This window comes from Aythya fuligula, chromosome 5 (genome assembly GCF_009819795.1).
Source record: "Aythya fuligula isolate bAytFul2 chromosome 5, bAytFul2.pri, whole genome shotgun sequence".
NCBI lineage: Eukaryota > Metazoa > Chordata > Aves > Anseriformes > Anatidae > Aythya > Aythya fuligula.
In genome coordinates, this window is record NC_045563.1 from 57847929 (window position 1) to 57871040 (window position 23112).

Here is a 23112-nt window from a genome sequence, read left to right on the forward strand (position 1 = left end):
ATGCCCCCCGCTCAAGATGAAGCGACTTAAACAAAGGAAGATGATGTGCTACGCTGTTCCAAAAGGATCTGCTGGTATGGTGTTTATCTTGCTCATTTTTCCTTAGAATTTGATCCTATAGAAGGTATGCAGTCACCTTCCAGGAACAGCAAATTCCTCTTGAACTGAAGTTACAGAACATCCACGGCACAGAAAGAGCCTTTCTGCTTTCTGTGTGGAGTAAAAAAAGTGATTTTCTCAGCTTGCAAGAGGAAGCTTGTGCCAACGTTCAGTATTTCAGTCTCCATGACTGCTCCTGAGTGGTAAAAAAGAGGCAAAGGCCAGTAAGAATGGGAGACTGAGAAGCAAGAGACAGCATCTACTTGGATCTAGACTGGTACAATGTGCTGCTAGAAGTTTCCTAGACTTGTGTTCATCAGGCCCCTTCTAGTGGTAAGTTACTTGCTGTGGTAAGTTACAGAAATCAGTTGGATTGTACCTAGGCCCTTGAGAAGATAAAAGGATGAGTGAGTTAATTGCAGGACCTCAAGCTCTCTGGATCTGGAAAAGACTCAGAGACCTCTTGAGCAAGTATCTTTGAATATACACGTCCTTTTTTTGCAAATGCACTTAAGGAAGAGCAGGAGCAACGTTTGCTGACACACAAAAATACACGTATGGCTCTACATGCATACTAACAGTGAGCTATTTTAAGTTCCAGAGAAGAATATAGTGTTATGAAACAATAACAGAAGAATATTTGTGGTCTTGGCTAGAAGTAAAGCTACAGAATTCAAGGTTCTGCTGCAGCAGGGTGAGTGTCAAGTCTTTCTTTGGCCTCAACGGAAAACAGGTGTAAAAGGAAATAGGAATATTCCATGAAATGCAAGCTGATCTGAGTAAATGCCCAGAGGAGGGAGTTTCTTAGGCCATTTGCTACTACACAACTAATTTGAGGCTATTTAAATCACACCGTCTGCAACTTGACCTTCTTTCAGTGACAGTAATCAGATGTTTTATATAGTGTTTGGACTATTTGGTTTCAAATTCATCACAGTATTCTTAGCGGTGGATTTAGAATGAAAATGTTTTATCTAGTTTGCATGCAGGAGGGAATCTGAGAAACTACTTAGAGTGTTTGTTCCATCTTCTTTCCATGTGGAACAAAGACATGCCATTTTGTGTAATAATTCCCAAGTCTTCAACTTATGACAGAAGTTGACTCTGACTTGGTGGTTCAAACTGGCTAGTCCAATTAGCGGCTGTTTCCTTTTGCCCTCTTTGGTTTGGCCTACATCGATCTGATCTGATGGATGGGGCATAAATGGGGCTAACTAGCTCTTTTGAAGACACTTGCTCGGTAGGTCTATTTCTGACATGAAGCGTATGTCCAGGGAATGCACAGAATATCCTACTTAGGACAGGATGAAGCGTGAGCTCTATCAAAGCAGGGAGTCCTCCCCTCAGTGGGGTTCTACTGAATTGGCAGATTCTTATATTTCAGAGGTCTTTTTATGGTATGAGCTTGGCTATCTAAGTGGCAGCTGATGTGCTTGCAGGGAGAAAAAGGGGGAAGCATTCAAATATCATTGCTTCTGTATGGGTTAAAAACTGGTGCAACAACATTGAGAATTTTAGGTCTAAACTTCACAAGTAAACATTAATTCTTTATGAAGTTTATCTATATTTTGCCAAGAACAGATTGCCTAAACAAATGTAATACATACTCTCTTCTGTTGAAATCCCTTACTTCCAAGTTAGATTGGCAACAACTCTCTTGTTAATAGTTCTCTGCATCAGTTAATACAAATGTAATTTAGGATTCAAAAGGCACTGTTGTATCTGCTTCTCCTAACTCCAGTGTAAGAGAAAACCATGTAAGGTTTGATTTTCAAGACAGTAGGAGATTTTTCGTGAAAGAGAAGCCAAGCCTCTCACAGACTACATTTTAAAAATGGTTTTCTTGGCCAGTGGTCTACTCGTTAACTACCCCCACATAGAAAAGCTGTATTCTGCAGCCTTTCATTGTAATGATTGATAGCAACATACAACAGCTAGATACTGTAACCTGATGTGAATTAGCATAAACAACTCAAACTATAAACAATCTTTTGAAAAATAGTAATTTTTTGCTCTTGTAGGTACCATATCTCATTACAAATGAGATCTCAAAAAAATAAAGAGATCTCAAAATAAAAAGGTAATTTTTAAAATAAAATAAATCTCATTAAAATGTTAATAATCACTAGCCTATGCATCATCATAAAATAACTGCTATAAAATATGGTTTAAAAAATTATTTTGATGAAAGATCAACTGATGGCATACCATCTTTTTAAACAGATGATATTCTGCAGTTCTAAAGTACTTCTTCAATATGTAACATCTGTAGTGTAAATTCCATTCATTTTTAGAAGCTTATTGCTTCCTCAGCTTAGAGGTCAGTCCTGTCAGTCACCTCATTAAAGTCTTTCAAACATCTTGCTTGGTAGGGTACAAGCTGAATGCAAATCTATCGCTGTGGAGGTATACTGTGAAAAATTATGGCTGTCCACATTCTTGGATCATTCATATGTACATTATTTGCTAACAGTCTCCTTAAAGTAGTAAACACCATTTTTCTTTTCCAGTCCTAACCCATCAATTACAGGTGGTGATTTAGTTTTTGTTTATTTTTATGATTAATACCAGATTCCAGTTAAAAGGGCTGTCAGTATATTAGCATGATCTGTATTCTACCAGTTAATAATCCAAGCTAAAACTTGACTCTCATAGAAATAGCTCTATTTAGAGTTAGCATTTTTAGCTCTGGTGTACGTGGTACGGCAAACAATACAGAGATGGAACAAGAAACCCTCAGTGAACACTAGGGTAGAATTCAAAGCAAATGCTATCCGTAAGGACCAGAGGTCAGGCAAAACTTAGTGGTGGTAAGGGGGACATATTATTTCAGGTTTAATAAGCAATTAGTGATGATGGTCAGGAGATGCAAGATTGAGTTTTGTTGTTGTTTGGTTGGTTGGTTTGAAAAGTCTAAAGTTGTGTTCCTAAAAGCTATTAACAGATCTTTCTAATTTAACAAAGTTTCTATATTTGATCTCCTTTGTGCGTGTAATACAGCTGTGCTAAATTAAACTTATGGTTGTGTTGCAATATATGGAGAACAGTTTTTAAAGCCATTTTTCATTGTTCTGAGTGTCTCCACTTTAGCTTTTGAAAAGCTGGTACATAACTCTATACATTCTCCCTTGTTTCTTAGATAAAACTTCTTATGGAGAGGAAGTTGCCTTAGCTTCTTTTTGGTAAATGAGTAAATTAATAATGCAGATAACATGAAAAGGTAATTTAATATGAAATAAAGCTGTAGAATTACTGGAACAGGAGAAGGAGCCATGGAGGTTTATACAATACAGCGCTAATCAAAGCTTTTTTGTTTTTGTTTTAATAAAGAAGTGGAGGACAATTGCAGTACCACAGATTTGACTTTACCGTTAAGGATTTTTCACACATTAAAAAGCAGCAAGGCCAGTGCACACGTCTAAATTGTGTTTGCAAGTCCTAGAACCATAACATTTTCTTCCATCTTTGTTTTTTCCACTATGGAACTGGATTTCTCAAATTACAGTAACAGTGAAATATGAAGCTGCCCTTTTCTACCATTTTGCAAAAGCAAGAATCAAGGTAAGGATGCAGTGTATTTTTCATGCAGTGGTCTATGTTTGTATAAGGTTTTGATTTGCTTGCGAAATAATTCAGTTTTCAGAGGCATTGACTGCTCAAAGAATGGTTTTCAAGAAAAAAAGACTAATTTTGCCTCAAAAATTCTCACTAAACATTGACCAAAATGTTGTTGAAATATCATTTGACGGAAGTGTCTTATGTGTTTGAGCTCTCTTTCACATTTGCTTTGGCTAGACAGTTAAGGCAGCAAATGCTAATGCCTAACATACAGGCATTACAAATGTATTAATGCAAATATTTTTGGTACTGTAAATACCTTAAAACAAATGCGTCCTCTTATCAGTCCGTAAGGAACAGGTCCATAGCACCTGGAATCAGTAGAATTCCTGAGATTATCACCTTCTAACCAAACGTGTCCTTTAGGCACCTATGATAAAGCAGGATTGAATTGAAATGTAATAGGAAAACAGAATAAAATGGTATTAAGCATTGTTTGCCTTATATTGCCTTATATTGCCTAATTTCTGTATACTATATTTCATGAATGTATAATGAACTAATTTTTTATTGAATCTAATAAGACACAGTGCCAGGTTTGGAGGGATGAGAGGGAGTGCTCCAAAGTATCTGTTTTATCATGTGCTCAAAAAACAATGGTTTGCAACAAAAAATCTAAAATGAAGATGTAAGAGGTTAGACCAATGTGACAGGGTCATTAATTTAATAGACTTCAAAAGAGGTCATTAGGATGTTGACTGAAAATCTGCCCTCCTGTCGCAGTAACAGCATGAACAGGGCAGCCACACACTCATCAACATCCTGGGGCCAGCACCAAGGCTAGACCTGTTAGTAGATTCATGATGAACTAACTGGTAATTGATTGTGACATCAATTACGAATAATCTCATCATTTTATCGGAGTAGGCTTGTCAAAGTTCTAATTAAGATCACAGTTCATTCTATGTGCAGGCAGAATCCACAACACATTATATTGCAATAATGATGATCACAAAACAGCAAATCCCTTTTTATAATTTGAAAATTAATGACGGTGACCTTATACTATACGACAAAGACCTTTCATTACCTATATATATTATGCATTAACTATATTACATACCGTAGATTCATGGCATTCACTGACTAAATCACTGACAAAATGAGGAATAGCAACGTGGCTGTATTAGTTAAATAAGAGTGCAAAGCTTTTTTAAGTGAAAAAGTTGCTACTGTGTATCTTAAGATTTCTACTTGGAATATATGACACTTTTGACTGAAGAAAAAAAAATATATAGATAACTTCTTACAGGTTACCAAGTAAAATGTTTAGTAATTGTCCTTCTAGTCTGTTTTTGTTTTGAAAATTCTAAAGCAGGCCAAAAAATGCAAGTAGTAACATACTCTCAATCTAGGTAACACTTAACATGGACTCTAAGTCAATTTACATTTTTTCTAAAACCAAATACAGAGTTGAAAGGTTACTATTCCACAAATTCAGAACAAAAAATAGAGAAACAAAAATAAAATAAATCCCAGATTTCAAACAAAACTCAGTCTGAGCAGTGTAAACATTAATATTTTAGAAACAAGACCCACGGACTCATAAATACAGTAGTTTACTTACACAGAATTCTAGGATAACAGACTAAACAGAAAAAAACACCACTGTAGTGTGTAGTCCTGGCTGTTACCAGACCAGGAACCAAGAGTGGCAACCTACCCAACTGTCCTTCTGTTGAGCCGTGGCAAACGTATAACATCCAGGTGAAGAACCAATAGTTTGCCTCTAACACTAGCAAAAAGAACTGCTCATCATGGAAAGCAGCCGGGAGCCTGTCCATCATCTCCCAGCTGTCCAGGGTAGGTGTACTAGGCACGTCAGAGGGTACATCCCTGCCTACTCCTTTTAGAATCTGTATGTGGAGCTGTTGGCAAGGAATACGTCTAAACCCTTTCGAAACCTGCTTTACCTTTGTTACTGCATAGGCTTATCAGATTTCAGTAGTTAAAGGGGTCATTTAAACAGGATCAAGGTCTCTTTTCTCGGGTAGATAATGATAGGACAAGGGGAATGGTCTTAAATGAACAGAGAATGAATTTAGATTAGCCATTAGGAAGCAATTCTTCACTGTAAGGGTAAGGAGGCACTGGAACAGGTTCCCCAGAGAAGCTGTGGATGCCTCATTCCTGGAGGTGTTCAAGGCCAGGTTGGATGGGGCCTTGGCCAACCTGATCTAGTGGGTGGCATCCCTGCCTATGGCAGGGGTTTGGGACTGGGTGATCTTTAAGGTCCCTTCCAACCCAAGCCATTCTACAATTTCTGGCACATGCATGGGAGAGTTTTCTCTTGGAAGACCAGTTGGTTTCAGCCAGATGACTTTTGCCGCCCTCCTAGTATCAGTGTTGGAACTGGAAAGGTTTGGTTGATTTGCCCACTATTGGGCATCCTTAAGGGACCCCAACTATGTTAGCAGGACAAAAAGTTCTGTTTACAGCTATTACATCCCAACTTGCAGGTTGGTGGATGGCTTCCCCGGGACAATGAGAAAGACTCTTGGCTCTCTTCCTTTCTTCCTCTTATCTCAGATAAGGATGTCCAAAGTAATTTCGTACCTCTCAACTGAGTGTAACAAGAACTCTCTTTTTCTGTAGGAGATGCAAATCAAACCTGACTAATTTTTAATGGCTAATTAAAAGCTGCAACCTGCCAAGCATCTCAAAGTTCTCTGTAGTACCATTTTTCCACATGTCAGAGCTAACAGAAGTCTATCAAAAAACTACGTTTAGGGCTGTCATTAACATGCACCTCAAAGAAAATATACCAGGACATAGAAACCATGTTGCTGCTACCTAGCCAGCCTTGATGTAGGAAACAGATTCATCATGAAAAATTAATACATGCATAGATCTTTTTTAAAATAAAATGCAATATTATTTTAAATATAATTATTATGATCCCACTGAAGAGCAATGAGATTGAACTATAGCATCAAAGGGAGGCATAACATTTTTTAAAGTATTTGAACTGTTGGACTGTAAAGGAATACCTAATACATCTTCCCCCCTACAAGAATAAACCTGCTAAAGGATGTGTAGTAGCGATGCATGAACAAAACTAAGTCCACAAATGCAGAGCTGGCATCATCAGCCATTGTAATTTAAAAACAATCTAAGGGAAAAGGCAAAGGATTCTACCCAAGCAACATTACAAACAAAATTACTAACAAGAAATCAATTAAAAAAAAAGTAATATGCAGGTTCAAATGACCTGCATAGCACGTGCATTTCAGTGTGTTGGGAGCTAAGATTTTGGTAGGTCTCTTTAGAACCCATTTAGCCCATTTAGAACGTCCAGCAGCAATTGTTAGGTCAACTGGATATTCATCTTCACCATGCCCACCAGAAGCATTCACTGTGCCCACATCCTACACAAGGGTTGCTTTTCAGATGCACACTGCGATGTAAAGCAGCATTCTGACCTTTCCAGTGCAATGTCTCCTGCCCAGCACCTCCCAGAATTACAAGTCACACGTCAAACTACTGTCATTTTGAAGGACTGTCTATATCAGCAAATACATAGAAAGGAGAAACATGAATTACTACAAAAGGAAGATTTTTTTAAATGAAACAAAGAAGCAAAGGCTTCACGTTTCTGAAAACACATCACGTCTTACAAAACGTTACTGCTTTACACACAGAACACTACCAGCCTCCCTTCTACTGAACTGGTTCTCGTGCTTTCTCACTTTCCCTGATTCATAAGCAGGACGTGAAGCTCATCTGTTACCATGTGAAAGAAATAAGGACTTCATAATGCAACAGAATCTAACCATTTACAGACCTTCTCATCTGTCTTACATACTCCTAAAGCATTAACAAAAAATAAAAATGCTTTTGCCACCTGTGGCGTATCACTCACTACTTCTAATACTACTAATAATTACTAAGAATTTGTTGTCTAAACAAAATGTTCGTAGTTTGCGTTCCAGCTAGAATATATGCAATAATGTATGCTCCTATATCCTGAAATTTACCGCTCCTGGTAACTATGTTCTCCATGGGAAGGACCCTATACCTCTAAATGTGTCATAAAGAGTATTGTCACAATGTATGATTCATCTAGAAATAATAAAGTATAATACCTTTGTATAGTGCTTGTCCATCATCTAGGCACTTCACTACAACCTAGAATTAAGACAAGCAGTAAAAATCACACAAATTACATGAAAATGTTAAACCAAATACTGGTGACAGGCCATAATTATTAATTTAAAAAAAAAAAAAAAAAAAAAAAAGCTGTTTACACTCCCTTTGAAGTAAAGGCTAATATGCACCGAGCTATTTCTGGACCACGTCACTGATTTCATTGGGACTATTCACATTGAACAAAGTTAATTCTGAGTATCAGCCTTGGTAGAAGCAGGATCTGCATACGAAACATCTCAAAGCTACCTAAGCAGAGTAACTGGAAATAAGATATATGTGTAAAAAAAAATAATAATAATTTTATGGAAAACATATTTTTGGTTTTGTACACTGATAGGCTGCTATTGAATTTATTATTTTTTTTTGTGGCAACGGGAAATCCACTTGCTTGACAATTCACAGTGATGTTGCATTTTGGTATCTGTAAGTGATGGACCACTCTCATAGAGGGAATGACTGTATCTAAGAAGCACACCTGAAATCAGTTATCATTACTACACACAAGGTTGTGAATAAAGTAATGGTTTTTGAAAAGACAACATTGCCAAAAGCATTTGGCTTGGCTGGGCAGTATTTTAGTTCTTCTTAACATGTAGGCTAGCTCTGAGAAGTAGAACTGCAACAACCCTAACAACTGAATTTTCACATAACTAAACAGTATCTCTCCTATACAAACAGCAATTCCACAACAGTGCAGGTTCATCCAAAAACATGCTGCCTCTGATCTTCCACAGACTCTCAGTAATCCTTGTGCCTCTGGTTTTGTGCAGATTATCTGAGGATTTATTTTCAAGGAACACCAGTTCTAAGGGAGAACCAGTTACCTGAGGTGCAGCTCATATGCATGAGAATGCAGAGGCTGGTGCTACACATGCCTCTTCTCCCTTCCAAGGCTGTAAGGGCTCTAGTACAGGAGCAGATAGACCAGAAGAGCAAAATAATCATTCAGAACAGCTTTTACTGGTAGCTTACTGTGTTTCAGCTCAGATAAGTAAGTATCATTCACTGCTACATCATGGCTAAATTTCCAAGGCTGTTGTCATTTACTGAGTGGTATACTCAATGAAGGATAGTCTTTCTGTGATTTTTCATGACACCAAATGTTGTTCTTTGAGTAATCTCACCGACTTCAGCATCACGAGATGAGATAGCTGCACTGTGTTTACGGTGATAGCAGAATAACAATATACTAAAAATAAGATTAGCAGAGATTAAATCATCTGCCTCAAAACAAACAGACAAACAAAAATCTAAATGAAATTCCGGCTTTTGTGGTTTTTCTTTTTGGTTTGGGAGGGGTATTTTGGGGAGTGCTAAAGATGGATAACCAGATTTGTAATAAAGAAGTGAATTCTAAACGAGAATCTCTGGCAGTCTCTCCTTTTGGGATTCGGAGTGGTCTGGGTTTGTCAAAGAACGTCAGTGTGTACAATCAGCTGGGAGCAGACAAAGTTTGAACTCTTGCAAGGTCACAGGTATTCACATCACCTCTAGCTATATCAAAGTTTTAAAGTTAAGAAGAACTAAATCATTCCCATCTTTTCTTTTCAGTTCAGAGGCTTCCTTCTTGAGCTATGATAAGAACTAATCTCAGAGCAGGACAAAAGAATAAAGTCTGTAAGTTCTCATCTATCCCTACTAAGGTCTATTTAAGTGCCTCCCACTTTGGTACAAGCAACAAATGTAATTGCTTCATGGCCTGCGGGTGTTCATTTAACAAAAGAAGCTTTTGTGAATAAACCACAGGTGTTACCTTTCTTGATTAAAGTGAAATATGATGAAAGAATCTACAATATCAAATGACAAATTTACTAAATACTGATTAAATTGCCTTATTTAAGTAAATTGCATCTATTTAGGATAAAACATATACCACAGAAATGCAAGAGTTGTGTTTTCTCACTTGATACTTAAAGTCTCACATAACTACTCCTTAATCCTTTATTTATTAATTCAGAACCAAGGGTGACTAAAGCTTAGCAGATACTTTTTTTTTTTTTTTAAATGATCCAAATGCACCATTTCTCTACACTTATAAAAAATGTTCTTTATATTAAAGCTGCCAGGTATATAAAATCCAGCAGTATTAATCAGCACAATATTTTTAAAATCAGTATACGCTTTTACATTTTTCTGTGCTCAAAAAAGCTATGAAGTGGTAGCAACCACATCAGAAAGTATAGGTGATCCTAAATCAATGTCATCTGACTAAGTATCACTAAAAAGCTGAATTGCCTAGAATTTAACACTTTTTAAAAGAATATAACAGATTTAGTTTACCTTCAGCATTTTCCTTTTACTTACTGAATGGTTTAAGTTGCTTATGAATTAGACATCCTGTACTTAGCTCAGTTGGTTTAAACACATATATTAAAAAGAGAATTTATGAACTTGGTCCAGATTATCATGACAACAATGAAACACTAATATGTTTTTCTACAGAAATTAAATTTACTATGACAAAATATATTATGAATTAATTCCCTAAACTAACAATTGCTTAAAACCCAAAACAATTAGGTTTAACAGAAAAATTATAAAGATGTGAAGACTTCTCCATCTTTAAGTTTTGAAATAAATTATTAACCAATATGAAAATCACTTTGCTTTAAAATAATGATTCTCTTCTGAAACCAAAATCATTTTAATAGTGAAAGATTTCCTAAGCTTTTAGTCCACTAGAGTTAGGAAATTATGGGTTTTATCGCCTGTTCATAGGCCAAAACTTTCCAGAACAAATCTAACTACATTTAGGAACTCCTGAGAAAAAAAAATCAAAATATTTCCATGATTCATCAGTCCAGACTACTGTTAGCTTTCTTGATTCACAGAAGATTGATATTTTGGAAAAAACATGATTACATACACAGCAAAGATTACTTATTTACTTACTGGTTTGCATAGATTTTTTACACTATAATCATTAAGAAGGAATTGATTGTTTTCTTCTCTGGGAACCAGATGACATAACAGGGCTACCCTATAGTGTAGAGTTGAGAACAAAAAACCTACTGGTTCAGACACCAACTGGAACTTACTGTTTGCAACACAAAACACTCAGACACGGACATGGTATAGGCAGACTTGTCCTCAAAATCTACAGTGAGACCTTGGGTAGCTGGTCTCATCATACTGAGCAGTGTCTAAGATGTTATTACTAGACTTGGATGAGAGGAGTAATGGAATTGGAAAGTCTTGTGGCTTCCAACTGACATGAGCAGTAGAGCAAAGATAGTTTACCACAGAAGAAAGCACCTAGTGTGGCAAATTCAGAAATCAGTGATCTTGAAACAACCTTGCCTTGAATCAACGCCACGGAGATCTTTTTTTATGGTTTTCCTTGAGGAATGGACTGGCTGAATTGGCTAAGTGTCCAGGTCCCAAGCAATGCCCTTCCCCTGCCCTGGCGTGGCTGCCTGCCCTCCAGAGCAGCTGATGGGGTGCAGGTGCAGCTGTCTCATCTCGGGTCACACCGTGGGGAAGGAAGAGATCTAAGATATCTCAGCAGGGACTCATCCATGAGCAGCATTTATGCTGAGCCTGTTACTGCTGGTCTCTGCCTGAGCTACATCGCTGGGTCAAATCAGAGGCACCTATGTTCCTGAGACAGCAAAAACAAAACTTCAGAGGTAAACACCCATCCACTTGAGAAGAAAACGTGGAAATACGGTGAAGGAATTGATAGTGTTCTTTGAGTTTCTTTTCCCCTCAATGATTTAGTTGTGACAAGTCTATATTTTAATTAAAATTACTTCTCCAATTTGAGATTAGCTCTAATCATGAACTTGCTGTACTTGGGATGTGGAGGGATCTGCAAACGAAGCAAATTGGCTCTCCTTTCCCAGCAGATGTTTAGCATAACTGCTGCTTAATTTACAGTGTAACTTTCTCCCCAGCCCCTAGAATACATTACGCCTCTAGCATGCTAGAAGTAGAAGAGGGACGGGACAGGAAGGAAGCAAGATGTTTCCATTCTCCAAGCCAGCAACTATTACAACTTAGATTACTGACGTACTAAACCATGAGTATAAACTAGCTATTAATACACTAAGGACAAAGGAAAAAGAACCAGTGTTTTGAGAAATCCATTTTTTTAATTGCTATTTAGGATATTTACTCTTCAGTGTCTTAAGTTGTGCACCCAAATTCTGTAGTGCTGTGCAGTGATTAATATAGCATTGTTTACATTAACGTTACGTTATTCTCAGTACCCACGTAATATCCTCACAGCATCTGACAAGGACTGTGTAAGAGTTAATAACACTGCGTAAGACCACTTCTGTGGTCTGCAAACATAGTAAGATGCATTATCTTCAGAATTATGTTAGCTCTAGAGTTAACCACGGGATGAGGAGATGCCATCTCCGCAATGAACCTCATTTTAGCACAAGGTAAACACACTTCCCCCACATCAGCTAGTCTCACAGCATTAGTGGTGTGTTGTGATTGATTACCAGCAGAGTGTTGCTGAGATATGGATTTGTATCTCAGCTTTTTATCGCTATGACTTGCAAAAGGCAGTTCCTTATTTACAGACCATAGCTGTATTAAGTGACATTATTAGGTACTACTTTTGTTTAAGTGACACAAAGGCTTAGCATATTGGTGGTTTATGACATACAAGCTGTTTTAATCTGATGATTAACCCCTCACTTTTTCAATTTGTAAATAGGAGCTACAGCACAAGAACATATGGTACTAAAGAAATTAAAGCTAAAGTAAATGGCATTAAAACAAATTCAAATATAACAATAGGATACTTGATCTGAATTATAAACCTGAGTCTGGATTAGACTTAAAAACAGGAAATAAAAAAACAAATATGAATGTGAACCTTTCAAAAAAGAATTTAAGACCATTTCAGGGTTTTACTGTGATTGAATAATTTCCTTACTAACCCACATTATTTAAATTTAATAATTAAATGAATAAATCAGTACAGAGATTTTTAAATGATTGAAATCAGGTTTGCTAAAAATTAGTTGTCTACCTTTTTAACTTTTGGGTTTGTATCACATTTCTTCTGATCCAGTAAAAATACGTTATGCATTCTTAAATGTTCATTATGGTAAATACACTTGATATCTATAAACACCTGCATGGAGCACAAAATCCCAGAAGAACCGAGGAAAAAATACTAGCCTAACTCTTATACTCCATACCAAATATCAGTAAAAGGGCAATGAAAAATACATTTCTTAAATTTGTAACTGTATAACAGCATAATCAAAAAAAAGGAATCTTATTCTACTTTTCCTGTAAATACAAGATTTCTCCCATTATTATCCTGTGGATAAGCACCAACTTCTAACATATAAAGTATCATGTTCCTTAAATGGACCAAAGTAGAGATACTCCCGATTTACTTGAATTTTAATCTAAACACGTGCTTAACGTATACATAGTTCCATCTCTTTGTAACCCAACAACAAGTACGTCAGAGACAAATTTTTGGTACGTCCTTACACATAGTTCAATCTGGCAAAAATGTTTGTCCTCGTATGACATATTGCTTTGGCCAAGCATAGCAGTGAACCATCATAAAGATTTTCACATAACTGCCACTGCTATATTGCATTTCTTTTCTACTGAAATACCCTTTTTCAAAACAACTTATTCAACTTACATGGGATATTTTGTTTCTCATTGTTATTACAGTTTGGAAGGTGTGTGTTATAATACCTATTGTAATACCTATTGGTTGACAAACACCAGCTAAGGACAAAGCAGAGGTAAGAACTGCCTAACTCAGTAATATTTCTGACATCTGATACTCCGTATTTACTGTAATGTTTGCAAACACGTCCGCATCTATTCACTATCACTCTGCAAAACAAGAGACAAGTTAGTCAGGAAAAGCTAAGCAGTTCACTGTAATAATAAACAATTCTCTGACCTTACACGTTTTTGATTTAGTACATTCAAGTATCACTCAGAGATTTCTCATTAAAAGAAGCAATTAGTAGCCTAATACAAACAACAAAACTCATGACAATTTCTGGTCTGCTCACTTAAAGTGTGCCTGAGTTTCTCTGACAGCTAGACACCCCAGGCAGCGCTTCTGGCCATTTGGGATCCAGCCAAAACCTTTCCTCAGAGTTTCTACAATCTTTTTTTTTTTTCAAAAACCTGACTCAGATTAATTCTTCTCAAAGAAGTATCAACAAAACAAAGCACAAGTTCTCTGTACAACTGCGGCTGCTGTTTGCTTTGAAGAACTTTGTGTTTGAATTCAAAGTGCATAGCACTGGGATCCCCTAAACCAGGGGGGTTCATTAGGCAATTCCCTCCGGATGGATACGTATCACTTCTCCCCCTCAACAGGACAGGAGCACTGAGTGAGTAATACACTAACTTATGAGCATGAGGTGCAGACACCTATGTTGAAAACACCCTCTTCCATAAAGTAAGCATCTCCTGAACTGATGGGAAGACCTACCTCACCAACAGCCATTTAGGATGTGAGGGAAACAGACCTGCATTAACAAACTCAGGTCTTTCCAGTTGGATCATTTCTCCCCCTAGTTACAAGTTATGATGCAAGAACTAAGAAAGCTGGCATACATGTATCACTTCTTAGCTGGATTTCCACACATCAGCATTTATGAAAAACATTCATAGGAAAACAGGGAATGGACTCCTACGTTCCTCTTCCTCTCATTCTCTTTACACTTTATATTAAAATTGGAGACAAGAAAACTACAGGAGAAATTGTTCCACTGGATATTCATTTGATTACCTCGGAGTTTCCAGAAAGGGTGGCATCCTGTTAAGTACAAACCTTGCCGGGACTTCTGTAAGACTTTTTAGGACTAAGACAACTGAGGAACAAGATGCTCAAGAGAAATTCAGTTTGCATCTTTTACGGAAGAATACACACTTTCATTTCAGGTCCTTCTGCTAGGAAATGTTTTGGGTTTTGTTTTTCATGGTTAAACAGTAACACAGTTTGATTTATGGAAAATGGAAATGATTTATGGAAAAGCACCCTGTCCTCCCCTTCAAAATGTAACAGAGAATGAGTTTCTTTTTTCTGTCCATGAGCAACAGAAATGTGAATAGAAGCTCCAGTGGTACTGTTACTCTATCAGAAAGGCAGATTAGAGGGAGTCCTGCCTCAACACTGGAATAAAGAAATAACAAATTCAGCCCCTCATGACAGGGTATGAATCCTGTCTTTGCTTTCTGCTTCCAAGTCCTGACTAAATCCTGACTACCTGCAATGTTGACAATTTCTCCATTGATTTCAGTATGTACAAACCACCTCAACTCTAAACTACTTGACAGAAGTGAAGCAAACGTACCTGAAGGAATGCTGGTGAAGTTGGGAGTCTTTAGGGTAGCTAAACTCTTAAAAAGGATTTATCCATCACAAATTATAGCTGGCTGCAAGGAGCAGTCCACGGACAGCTGTGCAAAACCTAGTATTTCCGCCACAAAATACTGAACAGAGGAAATAGTCAAACATGCATTTGGAAAAGAAAACACCTACATATTCCTGTGATAATGATTTCTGATGATTTTTCTAGTGATGGCCTAGAAAGTTGCTGAAAAGTTTTAAGCATTAAGAATAATTTTCTTTTTTATTTCATCTCATTACTTTTTTTTTTTTTTTTGACAAGTTGGGAATATAGATATTCTAAAATAATTTTGAAAGCAAAATCTTCAAAGGTAAAATAATTTTGAAAGCAAAATCTTCAAAGGCATTGCAGAGACAAAATTTTCACTTTTTAGCGTTTAATACACAGTTTTGCCCTAAGACCAAACCCTTGAGTGTGTCATCTGTACAGTACTTTATGCAGGGAATTGCAGGAGATGACCAGGGAAGAAGACCTAAGCAAAGGCCAGAGCAAAAAAAAACCTGCATACAATTCCTATAGAGACAAAAGACACTGAGAAAGACAGCTTGCCATGAACAGAGTTTACAAGCTCTATTTTACTGCACATATAGAATAACTTATCAACATCATACTGTATGACTTATGATACTTTGATATTGCAAATCCTTTACGGCCTACCAGGCCTATTTATAATGTAATAATTTATTTACAAATCAAGAAACTAATACTTACATAGCTGTGACTCTTAAGGAAATCTGAAGGGTTGCTTGTGCAGACTTTATCCCCTTCCAAGCCAATTACTCTTTTACAGATATTTGATTTGGGGTCATTGGGGCTTTTCGCAATTACAATATCTCCTCTGGGAGGGAAGAACAGAAACAAACAAAAGAGAACTCTAATTACAGAATATTTGGCTGAACACATGTATCAAAGCACGTACTCCAAAATTATTCCCATGTATTAAAGACATTTCTTTCTCAAGAAAATTCTTGTCTGGGATTTTGGTTTCTTCAATGAGTTTTACTCAGGTGGAATGCAACCATACTTGGAGAGTCTCTTTGTTATTCACATTACTTACAAAACTTTTAGACTACTTTTTAATTGGCAATACTCTAATAAAATGCAAGTCATTTAACTTGATCCTGTCGTTAGCATATATGGAAGAGATTCCAACTTCCTGTATGTCATTGTCCAAATGTTTTTCTTTCAGTGGAACTTCAAATGCCTGAGTTTGCAGGCACTGTTACATTACTTTTGCCCTTTGATTATATACATTAGATCATGCAATGAAATATTCCACAGCAAAATGGGCAAAAGCCTGGAGACTGCTGTGCTCTAATCATTATGTTATTTAAATGATAAACTGCACTTACACCATTTGATCACTTTTCTAACATCCTATCAGAGCACAGCAAAACCCACAGCTTGATTTATAAAACAAAACTGCTTAGAGAAATTACATTCACACAGAACAGATTTAGGGGAAAGAAGGGGGAGGGGGATTCTGTATTTCTTTCGGACAAAGCTGGAAAAGTGACTTGGACTATATCCTAAAGGAGGTCTGACAAGTCACAATAAGAGATTTATGAAAAATTACATTTCAGAAGCAGAAAAATATGTGAAAAATAAAGGATGGATAGAGCATAGCTATTAACAAGGCCTGCCACACTAAATGTACAGTCCAGTCACAGCAAAGGAGCGTACTTTCGAATGCAATAAAAGTGTCGGCTAAGGTTCTCCGAAAAGACAATATCAGAATTTTGAATTGTTGGTTCCATTGAAGGTCCAGAACACTGCAAATTAAAAATAAATGAGAAAAAAAATTACTATTTGCCAATTACCTTTATCTAAAATACAAGAGTTTTCAATTTACTTGCTAATAAGTTATAGTAGGTGTAATGCAAAACAAACAATTTTAAAAAATGAAATCCTCGGAGGAACATTTGATACATTTAAAAAGTGAGGACAGCCTCCCGAGCTCTTGTGACTCTGTTAGAGCTCTGGGTTAGCTTAAAATTGGTCCTGAACTGCGCTAGGTGCTATGATTTCCTAAGGACACGTTTCAGCACCTTCTCTGCAGGAAATTTTTAGAAGCAGCACTCCGAGCTCTGCCAGCTCACCCTGCAGAAGCTGCAGGAGGAGCTCTCAGCCAAAATCCATGACATCCAGCTGCTAGGTTGAGAACCTGGGAAAGGCAGGGGGGTAGCATAAAACATCCAGAAATCTGCCCAGCATTGGGAACAGTAGTGTTTCCCGTGGCATTTTGTGACTCCAGCCTTTCTGAAAGAACATGCTCTTTGCAAAATGCTTACTCATATTGTTTCCCATTTGCTTCAGTGATTCCTGAAGCAACAAACTGCATAAAATACGTAACTTTCTTCCCTTTTTTTTTTTTTAAAGAAAGGAAAGGCTGGACCTGTCTCCAATAACAAAAAGTAGGGAATTATTGAACACACTTTGAAAAAGCTTTAAAAATGAAGAAAACTGAAATAATGGCATTATGACACAAACCAGTTTCAGTATTACAATTTTATTTCATAGAAAACATCATTTCCCCTTAAAGATCATGAAAAGGAAAAGTTACCACAACAACTCCTCCAAGGTACTCAAAGGCACAATGCGCTATGCAGCCGTATTGCACAGTATACCCAAGAAATCGAAAGGTTTTTCCTAGGGCATTGCGAAACATGGTACAGTGCTACGTCCTTCGGCTGGGTCTAGTCTACATCAAAACAGAAGAACATCATTCGTTTGACAAGAAGCAACATGACATTAATAAAACTATCTTTTGCATCTAACAACCACTGGACGGTATTTGTAAAAGAACAGCGAATGAAAACAACAAAATAATCAGATCTATCTGAAAGGATGAAAAGCCACCAAGTTATTCATCTGTTAACGCTGGCACCTCCACGTGTACGATTAATCGCCGCTCTCCCCAGCTTATTAGTAAGATTTAGATGCTCAAACAAACAGAGAAGAAGAAGCTGGAAACACGATGAGAAACACTATGCAAGGCTACAGAGATCAACGGGAGGGAGTGGTGACAATACTCTCCGCTGACTCAGCCCGACTTCTTTTGCTGGCATTTGCAGACAGGCTTACCTGCCCTGTGTCTAGGTACCTGCAAGGGCCATGAGAACATCCTCTCCTCCACCAGGCTTGGCCGAACGGAAGCTGGGAAGCTCTGATCCCACCTTTAAGCACGGGCGCTCCCTTCCTGCCTGGACTACTACAGCCTACTGTAAAGCACAGGCAGCTGGAGACTTCAGATGTTTATTAAATGACACTTCTGAGCTTTGTTCTAATCACACGAAGACTGTACAGCCAAAATCACTGTGTTTGGTTTTGTTGTTGTTTTTTTTAAGCACCAGTATTTAAAGCCGAACACTCAACAGCAAAACAGAGAAGCATCTGACCAGCTGAAGTGACCTGAAGCTATTTCACAACTGCAATCACATTGACAGAAAACTGGAATAAGCGAGTAGCCAACCAAGACTTTACAAGTGACCTGACAGCCATTCAAAGGAAAAAAGGCTTCAAGAACTACTCGAAATTTAAGATAATAGAGTTGTGAATGGCTTGCCTATGTAAGACTGTTTATGCTAGAGAAAACCGATGTTGTTGGTTCTGGAGTTTTTGCCGAGTTTTCTTTTGATTAGACTTTCATTACCAGAACATTTACATATAAAATTAAGGCATTAGGTCCTGCTATTCTTAGACACAGCACAGTGGCATATGTTCTGTAGCACATTAAAGGACTCCGTGAATACCTTCTGACAACCTTACCCAAATATTTAAATGAAATTCTGATGACTAATTGAAATTACTGCAACACTAATCTGACTGAAGTGTTCCTTACCCCAATATTTAAGATTTTTGATATATATATATATATTTTTTTTTTTAAAGGAAGTGGAAGATGTGCTTTAGTAACTGAAGCAAGTTTTACATTCTGAAAGAAATCTGTCCCCCTTAAACTCATTATCAGCTTCACCATGAATTAAAACCCCAACAAAACTTCTCTCCTACTCATTTACTGAGATGGGTCGACAGAGCTTGCTGAACAAACACCGTAGCTTAAGAAGGAACCAAAAATGCTGCAGGTATTGTGTGGCCTACTTGGCAGTGAAGTAAAGTGCTCCCCTTCTATATTTCATGATGTTTCTCTATGGGAGTTTTGTCTGAATGCAATCAAAAAAGGTTTTTGATCTTTGCATTTAGTATTTATTTATAGGGAAAAAAGAAGAGCCTTCATGGGGGAAAACATTCTCTACCAAGCTCACTTCCTTGCTCCAAAAAGGATTTACTTGGTTTTTATTGTGTACAAGATCGCCAGAACACATGTACTTGAACCAATCTGTGATTCCTCACCCTTCAGCTTAGCTGAGGAGTTTCACAGTAACACAAAACATAACAGAAAACAAAAAAGTCTTGAAGGGCTTCATTAGCACGTGCTCGCACACGGCCGGACACCTCGGAGAAGCAGCAGCTGCCCTGGAAGCTAACGGCACTGCCAGCACAATTTCACTCCGGGTTCCCAAAAAAGCGATTTGCTCTTCTCCACCCAGCACACTATGAAAAGCACGGACCAACCCCTTGCTCTCAAGGCCCGGAGCGCTGTGAGCCCAGAAACATTTCACGGGTGGTGAAAGGCAGATTGAGTGTCGGCAGATCGATGAGCGTTTTACAACTGGCGCGGATCAATGACCGCAACGGGCTTGGGAGAGAAGCACATGGCCGCTCCCCAGCAGCGCCTGCTAGAAAGCCCATCTCGTGCTGCTTCTCAGGCAAATACTGCACAGCCAGGCTGCACCTCAGCTCCGTGGCTGTAACCAAAACATGTACTGTTTCACAGCAAACTGCAAACCAATTCTGTATGTCTCTGGAAACCATTTTTGAATTCCAAATGCATGCACCTGATCTCCTGTCAGAGTCCAACAGGCACATCCGTCCCCCGTGGTTACACTGAGCACACGCTTCTTGTTGTCTCCGAGTAAATCTGAATTCGGAGGGATGGGTTTGTCCATTATTCAGGGAAACAGAGGGGCTGAAAGAGTGAGTGCTACCTACTGCTACAGCTGCCACGATACCAAGAGGATAGCAAATGAGCCAAGAGGTCTCAAATCTGGCTCCCCGTTCTCTTCCTAATGGGCTCCCAAAGACTGTGCAATGGGGAAGCTGGATAAAAATCAATTCTCAATCCAGGAGACGGGGATTTCACCAGTCCCACTTTACATATGTGGCACAATGGGACTTTTTGAAATGCTCAGGTTTATCAGATGTTCATGATAATGATGAAAAAATTCCTTTAAGGCTTAACTTTTACTACTCCTCATTTCAAATTAAGGCACATAAGTTCATTTCCAATTAAGGCACATACGCAATACCTAGATGATACTCTTTGAAACTAATAAGATAACTTCAGAGCTTCTTTGTTTTTAACGTTAGGATCCATCTTCTGCCATGTAATGTTCATTCCACAGACCACAGGATAACTGTAATCCCCAAAGTCTCCGTGTAGTTTTAAGTAACAGCTTCTAGTTCACACGTGAATGGTTGTAGGAAGTCCTGTCCAAAACCAAACCAAACCAACCAAACAAACAAAAAACCCCACAACCTCTAGAGGTTTATTATTAAAAAATAAACACAGAACATTTATCTCACAATTGCTCTAGCTTAAGTATCAGTAAAATATAATTGTTTCCTCTGAAAACTATTTATCGGTGCGTTCTTTAAACAATGCCATATTATTGATCTCAAGCGGCCAAATGGCTGAACGTTTTTCCACGTCCCGCAATTCATTTTAACACAAAGTCCTGTCGGCAGGCACCTCCACCAGATACAACACGAGGCCATTAAGGACAATAAACCAAATGATTTAAGTCACGGGCCCCTTGAAAACTTAATGGGTCTGTTGTATAAACATCCTTATCACAGCCCTATCGACATAAAACCTGTTGTAATTACTTCCAGGTACTACTTACTACTTCCAGAGTAGGCAATGTAACATTTTATACTGAAACAGACACTGTTTTTCTAATGAAAATAGACATTGATTTGAAAAAGTTATGCACACACATTTGTCACGCAGAATACAATTTGGCTGCTCGAGAAGAACTGCGTATTTTATCTCCTGCAGCAAGCAAAATGCAAAATCTGACTCCTACTCTTCTGTTCACTTCTTCTTACGTCGTCTAGGCTTTCGTCATTTTATTTTCTTGTTTGTTTGTTTATAAAATTAATCACAGCTAGCAGGGTAGAAATCACTTTGAGCCTCATGAATGACATCCAAGAGATGGGAAGGGATTAGTTCGCAGTTGCTGCCAGTTATAGCGCCAGGTGGCTTTTTCTGCAGTGAAGGTGTTACCGATAATCCCATTACATTGGTACTAAATCTTGCAGACATCAAAATTATCACCAAGGTTCCTTTTCATCCCATCCTTTCCAAATGACTGGAAGTCGCTTCACCTGAAAGAAGTCAAATCCACATGCAGCTGCTGTTTTAGCAGCCAGCGGACTCCCTGAGAATGCCAATCGTGATCCAATTTCGCTGTGCTGGTGGCCCCCTATTCCCTGTCCAATAATACATCTGTTAAAAAATCCTACAGCTACAAATCAAGTTTAATCCTACCAGGGACCTCATGTTGGTCTTGTCTTCCAAAAAGGCAGCAGGTTTTACCGTCTATCTCTGCTAGCGTCTAGGGAATACTCTTTAAATCCCAGCCCTACTTAGAAGAATAAGCTAAGGATCACAAAACATGACCTCAAAAACCCTGATATGACTATATTCTGACCCAGAGGCATTCATTCTAGGTGAAGATTAGAACTTTGCATAATAAGATTACACAGCAAGTGAATGATATCAAGGGACTATCCATATGCAGCCGCCTGGTTTTCTATAGACAGCCTGTGCTCTGCAATATGCAGCGCAGACGAAACAGAGCTTGGTCTTTCTAGCTGAAATAAAATAGATTCACATAAATTAGTTGGCCATTTCCAGATTCCTAAATCCCCTATTACATCTTTTATTGACAGCTCCTGTGAGGATAGCACAAATGTTATTCTCTTTGTATTTTTGCTTCAGTAACAATCACGCCCTGAGTGAAATGTAGGTAGATTGTCTAGAAATTAACATCTTGTTTGCTGTAATCTTGGATTACAATTAACTGTGTACATAATAAAATTAGGAAACCAATCAGTGGATTTATCATTTCCAGATAACTGATGGCACAGTTTAGCACGCGGTGCCAAAATTTTAAATACAGGAATATCGAAGGCATAGCCAATGAAAATGTGGCTAAACAAATTATTGGACTTGATGCCAATTAGATTTTTTTCACTGTAATAAAACATTTCCAGTCACACTTGATTTATATAATACTAAATTCTGAATTTTCACAGAATATTTAGAGACAATTGATCAGATTTTCCTCAGCTAACAGAAACACAACTATGGCATTCTCCCCTACCCACCAGACATCTTTCTTCTCACAATGTAATCCTATAACTTGCACCATGTTTTTCCCAAAAGGTTACCTTGCGACTATTACTAAAAAAGTCTAAAAGCCCCAAAGCAAAAAAGAACACACGATGATTGGGCTATTGAAATATTTTTGTTGGAGCTGGCATTAACATAAATTTAACTATTTGTAAAACCTCTTCATGAAATTAATGTAATATGTGCCGGAAGAGTGAAAAGTGTATGTCATGTTTACTGAGAATTTTTAAGTATGTTAATATATGTATTTTAAATATGTTAATTACACTCATCTAAGGATTCTGAACACCTAAAGGAAAACAAGGAACCATTTTCAAATGACCTTTCTGTGCACGGGGCCAAGGAGAAGTTGACTTGTATTTCTAGCTGTTGTTTTCCTCTAGAAGATGCACTAGATACAGTCTG

At 37.8% G+C, this 23112-nt stretch overlaps 1 protein-coding gene across 1 annotated transcript in view; it reads right to left on the bottom strand.

Annotated features, from left to right (window-relative positions):
* The window catches only part of IMMP1L (inner mitochondrial membrane peptidase subunit 1), a 33065-nt gene that overhangs the window by 785 nt on the left and 9168 nt on the right, over positions 1-23112 (bottom strand). Inside the window, exons 2-5 of the mRNA XM_032189206.1 lie at positions 17791-17928; positions 16911-16999; positions 15939-16065; positions 3977-4087 (exon numbers count right to left, since the gene is read on the bottom strand). Of these exons, the coding sequence (XP_032045097.1) occupies positions 3977-4087; positions 15939-16065; positions 16911-16999; positions 17791-17895 (432 nt within the window). The 5' untranslated portion in view covers positions 17896-17928. The remainder of the gene's footprint in view (positions 1-3976; positions 4088-15938; positions 16066-16910; positions 17000-17790; positions 17929-23112) is intronic.